Source organism: Cibotium barometz, chromosome 37 (genome assembly GCF_041138505.1).
Source record: "Cibotium barometz isolate CiBa-2024 chromosome 37, ASM4113850v1, whole genome shotgun sequence".
Lineage (NCBI taxonomy): Eukaryota > Viridiplantae > Streptophyta > Polypodiopsida > Cyatheales > Cibotiaceae > Cibotium > Cibotium barometz.
Window position 1 is genome coordinate 31,283,762 of NC_141082.1, and position 16,549 is coordinate 31,300,310.

General features: G+C 47.2%; 1 protein-coding gene across 2 annotated transcripts in view; it reads left to right on the forward strand.

The window, feature by feature from the left end:
• LOC147617167 (Major facilitator superfamily protein) overlaps positions 1-16,549 on the forward strand; it is a 67,808-nt gene that overhangs the window by 17,193 nt on the left and 34,066 nt on the right. For both annotated transcript variants that reach the window (XM_086776771.1, XM_086776772.1), the window contains 2 exons: positions 2,903-3,652; positions 3,862-4,059. In XM_086776771.1, coding sequence (XP_086632897.1) covers positions 2,903-3,652; positions 3,862-4,059 — 948 coding nt within the window. The remainder of the gene's footprint in view (positions 1-2,902; positions 3,653-3,861; positions 4,060-16,549) is intronic.

Below are 16,549 nucleotides of genomic sequence, written 5' to 3' on the forward strand. Positions count from 1 at the left end.
GTCATATTCTTACTGGGGATACATCCACTATCCCAGTTCACAGTGAGGGCAGGATGGAGATAGTTCCCGATGGCAGAGGGGGGAAGCATTCCTCCCAGGTGTTGTATGTTCCGTCACTTGGTTTTCATCTGTTGTCAGTGCATCAGGTTTGCAAGACTGGCGTACGGGTGGAGTTTGATGAGCATTTTGTTGCTCTCTGGGACAAAGCAACAGGCCAAGTGGTTTGGGAAGGCGGAGTGGAGAATGGAGTTTACAAGTACTCTCTCTCCCAGGTCCTCAGGTTTGTGATGAGTGGCAGTCTGGTAATGGCCACTTAAGTGTGGATACGCTGTAGGTGCAGGCTTTTCGGGACCAGATGGTGGATAGCTTACTAGTAGATGGCAGCAGTTGGCAGGAACTTTCCAGTACTGATGTTGGTAGTTCTTGTGTTCGTCAGTCACCAGAGGAAACTGAACAGGTCACTTATGCTCTGATGTCTCGTAGTATTCGGGACAAAGAACCTCCGGTAGATGAGGATGTTCTTTCCACGGGGACCTTTCAGAAAGCCAGGCAGGTTGCAGTTGATTACTTGCAGAAGGAGGTGGTTTCTCCAAGCTTTGTGGTTCCGGATTCAGAGGGGGTGGTTGACAGGTTTCAGAAGGCCTTGCTTGGTCTTCATCAGGTTTCCAGGACTTGTTTTTGCACCGTAACAGGTGTAGATCCTTGTGAGCAGTGTGATGCCTCTTTGACTCAGAAGCAGAATGGTTCATTGATCTGGTTGATGGACACCAAATTGGACGGGAGCTTTCTAATGAGGCAGTTGAGCTCATGGTTGCGGATGACTCTTTGGGAGGCAGGATTGCGTTTCCTGTGGTTTCTGTGGCATGCGAAGGATCATGGACTCTTGTACACAGGAGGGGGATTGTTGGATGGAGTCCGACTCCACGGTAGGAGTGACTCAGTTTGGGGAGGAGATCCGGACACGAGGAGATCTACTTCAGGCCCAGGAGCAGTTTTATGGAGCAGTAAGAAGTAGTCATCTTTTGCCTTGTCAAGCACAGAGGCAGAGTACCGGGCTGCTTGTGATGTTGCTTGTGAGGTGGTGAGGATGCAGAGGTTGCATTGTAGGTTTGGGCTTCCGCTGCAGGAACCCATGGCAGCCATTGTCAGAGCATGGAGAAGCATGAGATCTTTTTTGCGACAAAGGCTTCCTAGGTCTTTGGATGAGGCTGACCGACAACCTATTATGTGGAACGAGCTCATTAGGGATGAGGTCGGCCACTTGGTGCATCTCGTCATATGCAGTGGTCAGGATGGGGGAGAGGTGCATACACAGTTCTTGTTTGGAAGACCTTTAAGAGTCTTCCGGAGGATCGGAGAGCTGCATCCATTCAGCATCTTAGGGACTCTCGCATTCGTATTGATCAGATTGATGCAGCTATTCCGCATGAGTGGCTTTCTGGGACCTATCATCCGAGTTGGTTGGGAGTTTTTTCGAGGATTGGCATACCTGTGCAAGTCATTGCTCTCCCGGGCCAGGAGGCTACAGATTGCATCATTTACTCTATCATGCCTGGAGGGAGATTGAGGAGATGCAGTATGGAGGAGATCATCCCAGATACTAGGCTTAGTCCAGTGAGGATTGTTGGTCGTTCGGGGAAGCATTGGTTCATTGACCCTTCTCCTCAGATAGTGACTCATGGCTCTTGGTGTTTGTGGTTATATGGTGGCAGTCCTATTAGATATCTTCAGGGGGATCCGGGAGAGTGGGAGTGGATTGATGCCTTCGATCCTTTGAAAAGCCCTCCTTTTTTCAGTTTCACCGTCCGGAATGCCAGGCTTCTCCTCACTCGACGGATGCATAGGATCCCTACTCTCAGGCCTCATTGGGAGAGCTATGATATTTCTCCAGTGATACAGCGCAGATATTGGCATAGACTCTGGCACTCATACAGAAGGAGCCAGATCTCTCATTTCTTTTGATTATTCTTACATAGTGGTCTCCCCACCAATCAGTGTGCAGATCGGTTTTCAGTGTAGCACCTTCTTGTCCTAGGTCTGTGTCAAATTCTGAGACTGTACAACATTGTTTATGGGGATGCAGCACTGCACAACAGATTTGGGGTTCAGTAGCCCAACTTATGGGCAAATTGAGTGGCCGAGCCATGCATGTGACTTGGGAGACAGTTGCTTGGCTCTCCCAGTCCGGTCCACAGCTTTTTTATGAGGGCAGTGGTACAGATTCTGCTATTTTCATTCGTAGAGATATTGCCCAGCATGGTTTATTGCAGGATCCTCACTCTGATTATACACCCCCTAGACAGAGGATTGACACCAGTTGGGAGATTGTTGCCAGTATTACAGCATGGCAGATCTGGAGAACTAGATGCATGGAGGCTATTGAGGGTGTCCAGATTTTTGGGTCTCGGTGCATTAGTACTATATGGGGTGATATCATCCATACTCGTATGGCTACTTAGGCTCGCATTCAGGGGCCCTCTCGTTCTGCGCAGCCGAAGCGCATGATATTTATGCGGGAGTGGAACCATGGCATCTTCTTTTCCTCTAGTACCACAGGTCTTACATGGCATCATGATGCTCCTCAGTGGTTGAAATCACCTTACATATTGGGGTGATTCTATTCTTTTCCGGCTTATAGCTGTGATTGTTGTATGTTTTTTTCATACTTAATAGAAGTCTCTTTCTGAAAAAAAAAAAGGACACAATGGCTAGTCACACTAGTAATGATCATGTCCTAGAAAAGAGCTTTTGGAATTAATGATGCTATGACATCATAGTTAATCATGCTCAGGGAGCCCAATGGTGACATTCAGCACGAAGTTAACTGTTTTAATTCCTTAACACTCTTGTATCTGTATCAGTACAATGATAGAGGTTTGAGAGCTGAACTGTGTTTTTGCAGGGCTGAATATGCAGGAGACCTTCAGTCCATGTCATGGTTCGCCATGGCTTTGGGAGGCATGTTTGGTAGTGTTGTGGGTGGTTTTGCTCTCTCTGCATTTGATGTAAATGGAATATTTCTCCTTTTTTCCATATTTCCTTTGTTACAGCTTGTTGCTTCTGGTTTGATTGATGAAAAGGCTTTAACGGGTGGAGTGACAGAAGTTGACCATGAGAAAGAGGAGGCAGGAGAAAGAATACAGGAGAGAGAGGCTGTAGAAGGAAACCTGGTATGTGTTAAGCCCACAAGAGATGAATTACAAGGCAACAATGAAGACAATACGGATGAAGGAACAGTGCAAGCACAAGACATTTCCAAGGCGGATAGGAATGAAGGGGTGGTTCTTGAAAAGGGGATTGGAATGGGAGAGTCAAAAGACCATGAAAGAGACCTTGTTAATGAAGATGGGGATTGGGTAGAGGTTGAAGCCAATAAAGCTGAAGACGCCTCAGATAGTGGCGAGTCTAGTTCAGTCAGAAGAAATATTGAAGAAAACATTTCAGCTCTTCGAGGCACAGTGTACTCTAAGGAATCTGACCCATCATATGGAGCCCACCTCCGAAGGCGAAAGGGTGATATAGAAATATACAGAGGAAAGAAAGAAGACATCGTGGAATTGGAGTCAAAGAAGCAGGACCTGTCTTTTCTTGACAAAATAAGGGGGACATTCCGGACACTCTTCGAGACTATACGACAGCCAGCAATTCGACAGTAGGTCTCTTTCTTTTTTGTTATGATTTTTTTAAAAAGAATTTAAGAGCAGGCCGGTCGCAACCACTTAGGCTAGAGCCTGCTGGTAGTAGATGTCTTGCTTGATCTTTTTGCAGTTTCCTTTAGCATATTATTTTGGGGTCCCCACCATCTCTTTTGTTTTGGAGTTCTTGAATTGACAGTTTGATCATGTTGTACTGTCCCCCCAGGCCAATGCTTTGGTTTTTCCTGGCCCAAGTTAGTGTACCGAGCCTCTCTACAATGATGTTCTACTACCAGACAAATCATCTTCACTTGGATGCATCCTTTCTTGGAACATCAAGAGTGGTTGGTTGGGGAGCTTTGATGCTGGGAACATTCGTATACAATCAGTACTTAAAGAATGTGCGGCTGAGGAAGATTTTCTGGTCAGTTTCATTTGCACTTATTTTAAACGAGCTATGATATCAGCTTTTTGTACATGACTTGCCAGTTGTCTTTGAAACAGTTTTGATGCTTCCAATTCTCTGTGTTTGATTTTTATATTGCCAATTAGAGCAGGGGCACTAAAAGAATATAGACTAAGGATGTAGTGGAGTTTTGATGGTCTACATTCATCATAGGTGGCGAGCCCATTAAATATAAAATTTGTGAGATATTGGGTCCAGGTGTTATGTCCCAGAAAGACATAACTAGACTGGCAATGGTGACGAGGCTAGACTTGTGCTAATTAGTGGCTCAATCATAGAACACTTGGTACTAACTATGTATTAGTAAGATATTAATTAATGAGCTAGTGTGAAGTGACCTCAAGTTACGGACACTCTCACCAATCATTTTATATAAGTGAGGAGTAGGTTCATTAAGTTGACAGTAAGGGCATTTTCAAGATGGTGGAGACCTTGGGACCCTGATTAGGCCTAGGTCTACTAGCTGAAGCTCAACACTTTGGGAGAGAAGGGGAAAAGGGGGGTGTGTATGAAAAACCTCAGAATCAGTCCAAAAACATCCCAGAATCCCTGTTTACGTATAGAACATGCGACATTTGCAGCAGGCAGCAGCATATATGTTTGTATCAAGCCAAGCTGTCAATATATGTATCTAACTCTCATCCTCTAATATAAAATTATATCTTAGAAAAGGGGAAAAAAAAGGAATATGCTACATTTGCCTACATTTGTGATTTTCCATTATGAAAATGATATGTTTTGTGTTGTGAAACCTGATTCCTGATTTTTGACTCTCATTGAGAACTTGAATAGAATTGCAAGGATCTAGAGCCCAACTTCACTATTTATTGCTCTGCTAGAGTGGAGTTTCGTATGGGGAAGGTTGCTACTTGATGGCACCCCTCTTAAAAAAAGGGAAGAGTTGCAGAAAAGGTATGAAATGTATGGAAGGTTTCCGAAATGTTTCATACTTTTCCCAGGGCATGGAATGCGTTTCACTGCAACTATGCAAAAATTCTAATCCCTTGTGTACGTTTCCACCAGGATTGGGTATCTAGATGGTCAAGGCGTCCAGCAATTTGATTTAATAGTCTAGCCTCAACAGAAAGAAACTCTTTTTGGTGGGGTTCTGGTTCAGATAGGCCCCTCTTGGATGAGGGCCAGTGGTGACATGGGGTTGCTTTTGCCTGTCTAGGATTGTAAATGCCCAATGCACACAGATGATGTGAGCCAGTTAGGAGGGACCAGAACTGTGGACCCATAAGGTTTGAGTGTGCTTGAGGTTAACATTTGGATGTAAAGATACCTACCTTATTTTAGTATGTTGTTTTGAACTGTGATCTGCACTCCAAAGGCTGGAAGCTAAGGTGTGGAGATATGGCAAACGTAGAGAAGGGTGCATGAAATTGTGGGTTTAAAATCATTTAGTGACTGTGTGAGAGGTTGCATTGAGAGAAATAGAAGAGAATTTGAAGGATGCTAGGGGGTAGAAATTAGAGTGCATCATGTGAGAATGCGTTTTACCAAGGCTATATATTGTAACCTTTTTCTCGGGAAAATCTGTTGTAGTATCAAAGGTTAGATTTGAGAAAGACAATCTTCTTCTATTACATAGTGTGTGGGTGATTGAAAATAGAAGTGGTAGTTTTGCCAATCCTTTGTTCAGGTTTTTTTTGTTGTTGGTTTTATCGTCATTAATACTTACGATCCCTCGTAAAGGTCTGGCTAGGTGACTTCAGCCTAATCTCATGCTCATCTCAATAATACATGAAATAATTTTTTGTGATCTACAAGCCACTCATCAACATAAAATCTGTCAAGTCTAGACTCTAGAGAGATGGGGCCGGTGCTCCTCCTATCCGATCTCGAGAAGCAAAGGCTCCTAGGGCTACACCCAAACTCTGGAAGATGCCAAGGGTCTTGTCCCCTAACTGCAAGAATCATCTCCTCCCAGGCTGCGTACTCTGCTCTTGAAACCGTGGCCATGCCACCTCCAAGTCTGTCCTCTGCTGCCTCTATCATGTTAAAATCACCGCCCAAGCACCAAAAGTCAGCCTGAGGGAGGGCTTGCCGTAGTGAGCTCCAAAAGAGGGCTCTACCTGCACCAGTGTTTGGAGCGTAAACGTTGAGGAAGCCAACGCTATCCTCTCCAATCTACTGTGCACGCCTCGGGACAATGACTCTTGAGCCAGTCACTGTCGGTAGCAGCTGCTCACTGACAAATATACACACCCCTCCTTGCGTCCCTGAGGGGCCGAAGGATGGGGACTAGAAAATGTGACTCCTGCCTAGAAGAATCTTCCCGCATCTGCGGGTGCGCCCCTGTAAGAGATGATGCTCTTGGATGAAAAGAATGTCTATGGGTCCCCCCACTATGGCCCTTTGAAGCTCGCCTCATCTATGAAAGCATTGAGGCCCCCTAAACCCTGAATGTTCCATGAAACAATCCACATATCAATCTCGGTGTGATGCGGCACTAGCGGAACTGCCCTCCACTCGAAGAGTCTTAGGCAAGGGTTTAGACGGGGAATAATCACAATCAGTATGCATGACCTCCAAACTGGAGACTACCATCTCCCCGTCCTGGCCTCGATGGACTGAACCTCCAAGCTCCATCCTAGCCAGAGGCCAAAAATGGGTGCGAATGTCGGTGATGTGGGGATCGTGGAGATGGTGGGAGAGCTCAACCGCCATTATCTGGCGTAGAGGGACTGGAGTGGTGAAAAACCACGCAAACCCGAACAGGGGCTACTGTCTCCTCAAACATGTCGGTCCCTTCCGTCCCGGCAAACACAGGAAGAAACTGTAGTCCACAGACTATCCCAGTATCCTGGGGGCCCCACCCGGGGACTCTGGCGGGAGAGCCCTTATCGGGGAGGCGGCAATGGTCATCTCTATCGGCTCAAAAAATCGGTGAATCAAGCGACAGAGTGATCTCACTGGCTTCCTCAGCTCAGGGGCTGCTGGGGGGCAACGAGAGTGCTCTGGAGAGGCAAAAAGGGGGGGAGGAAGGGCTCGGATGATAAAGGCGGGGCGGAGTGCGCTGTGGTAGGTAAAGTTGGTGTCGAGACTTTGGGGGGGGGGTGGGGAGGTGGCGAGGGAGGACGGAGGGGCGTAGAGTCCGAGGGGTGTTGCTGTGAGGGATCCATCGGAGAGAAAAGCTGAGGGGAGGGGCCTGCCGGGGGCTCAGAGAGGTCGGCTAGCCTCTCAGAACACTGGGGGTTGCCCGCGGGGCGGGGGGGGGGGTCTCTACAAGGGATCGGCTGCCATACTGGTGAGGCCGGAGGGACCCGCTCCAAGACTGGAGAGGGCGCGTCACCGATAGGAAAATGCTGAGATGAATGCTCATAACGGTTCTTTGACAGAAGTGAATCCTCCTGAGATCTGCCAGCCTGGCACGCACGGCGGTGGCGCTCGGCGCTGGTGGTTGTCTGGCGGCCCGGGCGTGGTCCAACCGTCTGCCACTCGTCGTCCGCTGGGTCACCCGAAATCGGGGCGTGGTGCTCTATTGCTTGAGGGCCTGCCTCTCTCTCTACTCCTTGGTGAGGGTCAACACGAGAACCGAGGGGGAGGAACCACCGAAGGTGGTCTCCTGGCCTGCCGCCGAGGGCAAGCTCTAGCGAAATGATCCATCTGTCTACAAATGAAAAATTGACTTGGAAGGCCAGAATACTCCATGTGTTGCTATATGGGGTCGCCTCGGAGGCTAGGAATAGATATACAATGCAGTATAGACTCCGGCGAGGCTACACAGATGCGGAGGGATGGAATCCCTGCTACCCTTGTGAGAGCCGAGGCAGCGGTTGGGGGGGGACTGCATCACTCTCCCGATGGCACTACCAATCACCGGGAGAAGAGGAAGGTACTCCTTCCTAAGGCCTAGGAAGCAAACTGTCACTGGGAAGCCCAAAATGCCAACCAATGGGTCAGATGCTGGATCGAACGAAGTCGTGCTGCCGCCTGCACCATACGGAGTGCAAGGGGACTCAATTGCATGTCTAGGTCTGACGCCGATTGCGAGTCAAACTCCACCTGGTAGTATCCGTGTCTTTCAGAGGGTGAATATCAATGATCTTTGCAGGTTTGCCAATGACGCTGGCTTCAAAAAGATCCCTGAGTTGTCCGCGCGCAGGGCGGCTACCAACAATTTTGCAGGCCAGGGTGGAGGCCTCAAATGAGGCAACAGTCGTGGCAAGAACATGCATCACCAAGTGTAGAGGCATACAAGACATCACCGTCATCACTATTACTGCAGATAGTGTTCACCTCCTCTACCTTTGCCTTAGATTTCTCTTCCTTCTTGCTGTCATCATCAGCCTTCTCTTTACCTTTGCCTTTGTTCTTCTGCCATTTGAAGCAGTCTTTCTTCATGTGACCCTTCTTGCCACAATAGAAACACTCCACGTCTTTCCGTGCACGAGACTTGCTTCTAGACTTGCCTCTTTCACCTCTTTCACGAGATTTCCCCCTCGCACAGTAAGTGCACTGGAGCTTCTAGTACCTGCATTGTTCTTCCTGTTGACCTCTTCAGTAAGCAAGCTGCTCTCAACGTCTGCACTAGTCAAACCACCCGTAGGTGCTGAATTGCTTATGGCTGTCCTGAAAGTATCCCAACTTTCAGGTAAAGTAACAAGCAAGAACATAGCTTTGACGGAGTCCTCAAAAGCAATCTTTTGAGCTGAAAGCTGGCTGAAAATGGTGTTGAACTCATTCAAGTGACTGGACATAGGTGTCCCCCCTTCCATGCGAAGATCATGAGCTTTTTCTGCCAAAAAACCTGAGATGCAGCACTCTGCTTGTCATAGAGATCACATAGCTTCTTCCATACACCGTAAGCACCACCTTCCGTGTCCTTCACATTGAAGTACACTGACTTAGAGAGTGTCAACCTGATGGTAAAGCGTGCAAGCTCATCCAAGTCCTCCCAGTCATCCTCATCCATGTCTTCAAGCTTAACACCTTTGCGTTTGATAGGCTTAACATGCTTCTTCTGCACCAGAACATTGTAGATCTGCTCCTTCCAATAAGAGAAGTTAGTGCCATCCAACTTCTCAATGTTGAATTGTGCTTTTTCAGACGATGACGATGAAGCCATCACAGCAGCTATAAATGCAAACCAAGAAGCAATCAAATGATGCCAGCTGCACCAGCAAGAAAACCCACAATGCCAACCACAATAGCCAGTCAATGGCAATCCAAAAAAGTCACTGAGCACTGTCAATACATCCAACACAACTGCTCAATGTGTCCCAAAAGCATGTAATGGCATCCAACAGCTCATAAAAGCATCCAATGGCACCCGGCAATGAGAGCTCCTACTCCCGATGAGATCAGTGCTGGCCTACTGTCGCCCGGGGAGCCTACCAGATACCCCCGAGCCAAGCCAATCAAGAACAAAGCCTATCTACTGTCCGTCATGGACTAGATGCAATAGAAAATGTCCAACAGGACTGAAACTGCAAGAATCTGTTGAGCAATCACTGCTCCACTGCACCCAATCCAAGATGCATAGTGCTCAAGCACATAAATATGCAAAATGGCAATAATGGAATCCCGCAAAATGTCGTAAAGAACTTCTCAAATCTGCAAATACAACGCTGCAACTGACTTACAGCATCAATGGCATCCAAATGCATCAATGAGCCACTACGAATGCTCACTAGCTCTCCAAGAGTGTGAACAAGAGCTTATCTTCCAAGAACTGTCCAAACAGGAAATCTGAGAACACCAAGAATGGCAATGCTTCCAAACCAGGTCTCCTCTGTACTTGCACAGAAATGGTTGCTTGTTGATTTGGACCTCAAGATAAGCTTGAGAAAGGCCCTGGGAAGCTCTTGAAGTGAGCAATGGGCTGGAAGGAAAATGGCAGTAAGCAAAAAAAAAACGTCCTGGGAATATCCAACAATGGCGCCCAGGTCTGTAGCACAATTTCTCTCTCACGGCTCAAAAATGCTACAATGTGGGCTCCAAGAATGCAATGACAAGCTTTAGTTTTGCTCCCCAATGCTTCCTTTACCCTTTGAGCTCCTTGAAGAAGGTATTCAATTTAGGAGTTGTATGCATGACATACATATAGAGACACACTTTGAACAAAATTTTACACCGAATAGACAAAAAAACAAGAGTCATTTTGAGCAAAATGCGCTAATAAAACATCGATGGCACACTGATTATGTGATTGATAGTCTGATAGATACAAAGAGATAAGTACAATGTACATGCCTCATGGGCAGTGAGGGTTACAAAAAAGAGTGGGTACAAAATAGGGATACTAGATAGATCACAATAGATCATGGCCATTGGCAGTGGGCACAAAAAAGGTGAGATGGCTCAAGGCTCAAGAGTCAAGCCTCAAGCTCCTGAAGTGCTAGCCTGACGGGAGGCTTGGAAGTCGAAGTCGTCGATGCCATTTGAAGCCTCCTCCTCCCCCTCAGGCTGTAGCTCCTCCTCTACCTCCTCAAGATGCTCCTGAGCTGCAGGATCCTGCTGTGCCATCTCCCATTCGGTGAAGGGATCCGCCTTCCCTGTTGCTGTCGCACATAGCATGCGCAAGTTAGCGCTCACAAAAACCAAATCACTTGCCCTTTGCACTTCAAGGCGGTTCCTCTTCTTAGAGGCAATGTGACTGTAAACGCTCCAAAGTTGCTCCAAGCAACTAGAGCTCACAGCCTGGCTAAGGATGCGAATAGCCAAGCGCTGCAACTCCGGCCCATCTGATCCGTAATCCTCCCACCAAAGAGGAGACCCAATCTTGAGGCGGTCAAGCTGTGCATCTAAACATCCAAAAGATCCCTGCCGCGTCCTGTACTGAGATAGCTGGTCTCTGATCTTCCGCCTGATGGTAGGGTCGGGCTCTAAGCGCTCCAAAATGATCCGCCATCCCCTGCTTACTTCCTTGTCGGCCTCTTGCTTTCTGCCCTGGAACTCTAGATCAACCACAAAGGCAGCCGCATGAAGAGGAGAGTAGTAGGAGTTCCACCTGGACTCACATAATGAGTGGATCTCCTCAAACTCGGCCCTGTCTGGCACAAGCTGTGATGGGAGAGGGAACAGCAATTAGGGTTAGAGTTCATTCATGGGAGACATACACAGAGAAGCAAGGGAGAGAGAGAGAGAGAGTTGTGGGCATAAGTCAACTCATCAAGTATGAGTGTGTGACTCCCCTATCACACATGTATATTGCACTAGTACACATAGTGCACTTAGTACATTAAAAGTACTAAGTGTACTATGTACTATAACTTATGGGCTTGTACACACTATAAGGGTGGGCATAACGCCTTTACCCCAACAACCTCCCACTTAAAGGCAAAGTGCCCTTAAGTAAAGGAAAAGAAAAATCAGCATGTACATGATAATATACAAGGCCATATCAAGGCTGAAACTGGCCTCATCCAATGCCCATCAAGTGTCTGCAATGAGCAAACCGCTCCGGAGGCAAACTCTTTGTCAACAGATCAGCCGGGTTGTCATCCGTGTGAATCTTAACAAGCTGAATTTGCTTGTTCTCTATCACCTCTCTGATGAAGTGATACTTCACATTCACATGCTTCGTCTTTGCATGAAAGACAGGGTTCTTTGCCAACTGGATGGCACTCTGACTGTCACAATGCAACAATGGAATATCCCCTGTATAGCCCAAATCAACCACTAACCGAGATAGCCATAATGCCTCCTTGCAAGCCTCTGTGGCTGCAATATACTCGGCCTCTGTAGTAGATAAGGCTGTGCACTTCTGCATCCTGGATATCCATGACACAGCACCTCCTGTGAATGTAAATACATAACCGGTAGTAGACTTCCGGTTATCTGGATGACCGGCATAATCCGAATCCGTGTAACCATGCACTAATGCATCCTGTTTGCCAAAGCAAATGCACAAATCCTGTGTGCCCTTCAGGTATCTCATGACACCTTTCACTGCTTCCCAATGCTTCTTGCCAGGGTTGGCCATGTATCTAGAAACCACTCCCACTGCAAATGCAATGTCCGGCCTAGTAGCAACCATGGCATACATGAGACTGCCACAAGCTGAAGCATACGGAATCTTGGCCATATCAGCCCTGTCTCTATCTGACTGTGGGCTGTCCATAGCACTGAGTTTCACATATGGAGGCAAAGGAGTACTAGCCTTCTTCCCCCCGTCCATATTGAACCTCTGCAAGACTTTGCCAATGTATTCCTTCTGAGACAAATACAACACATGCTGATTTCTGTCCCGAAGTATCCGCATACCCAAGATGTGATTTGTATCACCCAAATCCTTCATATCAAAGGTTTGATGCAGCCTCTGCTTCAAGGCATCCATCTCTTTACGAGATTTCCCGGCAATCAACATATCATCAACATACAAAATGAGAATCAAGAGACTGCCATCCAAAGCTTTCTTGGTGTACAAGCAGTGATCTATGTCACTTCTCCTGAATTTTTGAGATTTCATGAATGTATCAAATTTATGATACCATTCTCTTGGTGCCTGTTTGAGCCCATAAAGACTCTTTTTCAGCTTGCATACAAGCTTCTCCTTTCCACTTACTGTATAACCCTCTGGCTGCTGCATATATATCTCCTCATGGAGATCACCGTGAAGAAAAGCAATCTTCACATCCATCTGAATCAAGTCGAGATCATCATGTGCAACCAAAGCCAACACAGCTCTAAGTGTGGTCATTTTGACCACTGGAGAGAAGATCTCATCAAAGTCCACACCATATTCCTGCTTGAAGCCCTTAGCCACTAACCTGGCTTTGTATCTTGGCTTTGCATCTGATGCAACTTTGAGCCTGTAAACCCACTTGCATGGCAAAACCTTCTTGCCTGCAGGCAAAGGCACCAACTTCCAAGTTCCATTTTTATGCAGAGAATCCATCTTTGACTTCATGGCACGCTCCCATAGAGCCTTGTGTGCCCTCTGTAAAGCCTCTTTGTAACATGAGGGCTCCCCACAGTCAGTAAGCATCAAATAGTCAACCCCTGGAACAAACCTGTCAGGGGCTCTGGAGGGTCTTGTGGACCTCCGTACCCAATGACCATCATTTGCAGGTTGCTGTCCAGCCTGCATATCACCCATTGGTGGCTCCTGTTCCATGCCATAAGGCTGAAATATCATGCCCGGTATCTCCTCCAACTGTGGTATATCCATAGGGATATCTTCTGCCATCTCTGGCTGTCCATTTGGACCATTTTCAGCACCATTTAAGGGCTGGTTTTCCTGCTGTAATGGCTGATTTACAGCCCTTTGTTGTTGTCCATGATGTCCATCATCATCAAAGATGACTCTGCCAGGCTCCTGTTGCCTTGCAGGCTCCTTATACATGCATGTTTCATCAAAAATGACATCATTGCTGCGTATGATCTTTCTATTCATGGGATCCCAAAGTCTATACCCCATTTCACCTCTGTCACCATATCCTAGGAATATGCATTTGTGAGACTTAGGATCAAGTTTGGTGCGCATTTCCCTGCGTATGTGCACGTACGCAACGCAACCAAACACTCTCAAGTGCTTGTATGACGGAGGCTTCCCTGTCCATACTTCCTCTGGCACTTTCCCACCAAGCCTCGTGTTAGGTGACCTGTTTATAAGGTGAACGGCTGTCATAACAGCTTCAGCCCAAAAACCATGAGGTAATGCAGCATGTGACAACATAGAACGGACCTTCTCCTGTATGGTCCTGTTCATCCTCTCTGCTGTTCCGTTTTGTGGAGGATCATAAGGAGTAGAGAGCTCCCTCTTGATGCCTTTAGCATCACAAAAGTCCTGAAACTGTTTGGACATATACTCTCCACCATTGTCGGAACGCAAAGCTTTCAGTGTTTTACCAGTTTGATTCTCAACATGAGCAACAAACTTCTGAAACACTGAGAATGTATCACTCTTCAAACGAAGAGGATAAACCCACACCTTGCGTGTGGCATCATCAATGAAAGACACAAAATATTTTGCCCCTCCCAAAGAAAGCTGAGGCATCTCACATACATCTGTATGCACAAGCTCTAACTGAGCATCTTTCTGTCCAAGAGCTTTCTTGTGGGGGCACTGTAGTTGCCTACCATATATACAATGCTCACAAAACTGAAAACTTGAAAACTTGAGAGAAGGCAAGTAACCCAAACGAGACAATTGCTCCATTCCCTTGACACTCATGTGTCCCAACCGGCTATGCCACATAGAAATTTCCGGCAGCTCGGTTGCATTTACATTAGCATGGTGTCACGTGCATCCCACACTTGGATGCCACATAGACATTTCTATACAGAAGGTGCAGGACCTGGGATGGTGAACTGGTCCCATGTGAGCCCAGTCCGGGACGAGTCAGCCAGGGATCCATCTCAGTCGTCCGAGGTCAGGTGTGCATTGTCCTGCACATGAGTCCAAGGTCAGGTGTGCATTGTCCTGCACATGAAGCAGTGCCAGTCCGCGCTGTGAGTCTCCCTCTGGAATGATGTCGGATGTGCTGTGTATCTGGTTTGCAACTGGATGCCAGACATCTGTAGGCATGTAGTTTGCATGAAGAGATGGGGTCAGCCCATAGGGCTACCCCAGGACAAGGGTTTGCATGTGCATACTTAGATGGGCATGGGGGAGGTGTAGAACCACCCCCAAGGGGCCAGGAGGGCCCAAGACTTTGCCCACCAGCCAAGGCAAGGGCTGGAGGGGCAGTCGGCCAGCTCCAGAGCCTCTGGACAGGCAGCCGACAGAGGGTAAAAACCCTAAGACAGCAGGCGGCCAGGTGTGGGGGGCAGTCCCACACCTATGCGCAGCCTGCCCAGCAGCCAGGGGCTGTCCCAGAGTCATGCGCAGGCTGGACAGCCATCACACAAGTGTGAAAACACTTTATTAAGTGTGTGGGAATTTTAATAAAATGACTCAGTCGTGGGCTGTCCTGAAGCCAGCCGACTGCATGAAGGGAGGGGTATAAATATCCCAGCCCATAATCCCATCATTTATCTCACAATTCACCAAGAGCCTCAAGCATTCAAGGGCCAGGACAGCCAAGGGTTTGCTAAAGCTAAGGGGTGAAGGACTGAAGGTCAAGGGCAGGTTTTCCAGCCAAGAAAAGGTCAAGTACTTTGTATTTGTTTCAGATTTACATCATTCTAATAAAGCAAATACACCATCCGTGGTGGGGGCCCTACAGAGGGTAATTGGGACCCAATACTGTGTCCTTCTCCATCTCCCCCTTCTCTCTCTATTTTCTGCACATAGTCTTTCAGTTTGTGCGTTAATTCCGTCGCGAAAAGAGTGCTGTTTTCTGAGTTTTGAAGTACCGATCCTTCTCCGAAGCTTCCGCATATTACACATGGTGACAAACACCTGCATGCATGAAGTAAAGAGTGTCCACCTTAGAGCCTCTGGCAACAACCAGTGAGCCCTTACTAATTTTCCACTTTCCACTACCAAATGTGGTAACATAATCAGCATCATCAAGCTGTCCAGTAGAAAGCAAATTCTTCTTGATCTCAGGCACATGCCTGACATCATGGAGCATAAGCTGTGAGCCATTTGAAAACACAAGCCTCACATCACCTCTGCCAAGAATTTTGCATGCATGGTTATCACCCAAATAAACCACTCCTTCACTGCCAGCAGTATACCTGACAAACAAGTCTCTGCAACCTGTGACATGAAAGGAGGCACCTGAATCAATGATCCATGAGTGCATACCATGACCACCTGTAAGAAGTGAATGGGCATCAAGTGAAGACGTAAAGAGGACCTCATCCTCACTGCCACCTGCATGTGACACATTGATTTCTTCAATTTTGACTCCACTTTTGCCCTTTGGCTTTACATCTTTGGCTTCATCTTTCTCTTTGTCTTTGCCTTTTCCCTTTTCCTTTTGATCATTTTTCCATTTGTAGCATTGTTTTTTGATGTGTCCCTTCTTGCCACAATAATGGAATTCCAAATCCTTTTTGGAGCGAGACTTGCTCCTTCCCCTTTCTTGGCTTTTCCCCCTTTGCTGGGATCTCCCACGTGCATTCATTGCATTGGACTTTCCAACAGAGTTGTTTTTCCTGTTCATCTCTTCTTGAAGAAGAGCACCCTCAACATCTGCATATGACAGCATAGCATGCGAATTGCTAGTGGCTGTCCTGAATGTGTCCCAACTCTCTGGCAAAGTGCATAACAGAAAAGTGGCTTTGAACTCATCGTCCATTGCCAACTTTTGATTGATAACTTGGCTGACAATACCATTAAACTCATTTAGATGGGCTGTCATAGACGCCCCTTCCTTCATCTGAAGACCTATGAGTTTCTTCAACCAATACACTTTGCTTGAGGCACTTTGCTGGGCATACAAGTCCTGCAATCTCTGCCACATTCCCCAAGCTGTCTTCTCTTCACGAATGCTGAAAAGTAATGAGTTTGACACAGACAACATGATAGTAGATCTTGCCAGCTCATCCATATCTTCCCACTCTTCAACAGTAAGAGAAGCGGGCATCACACCCCTTTCTTTGA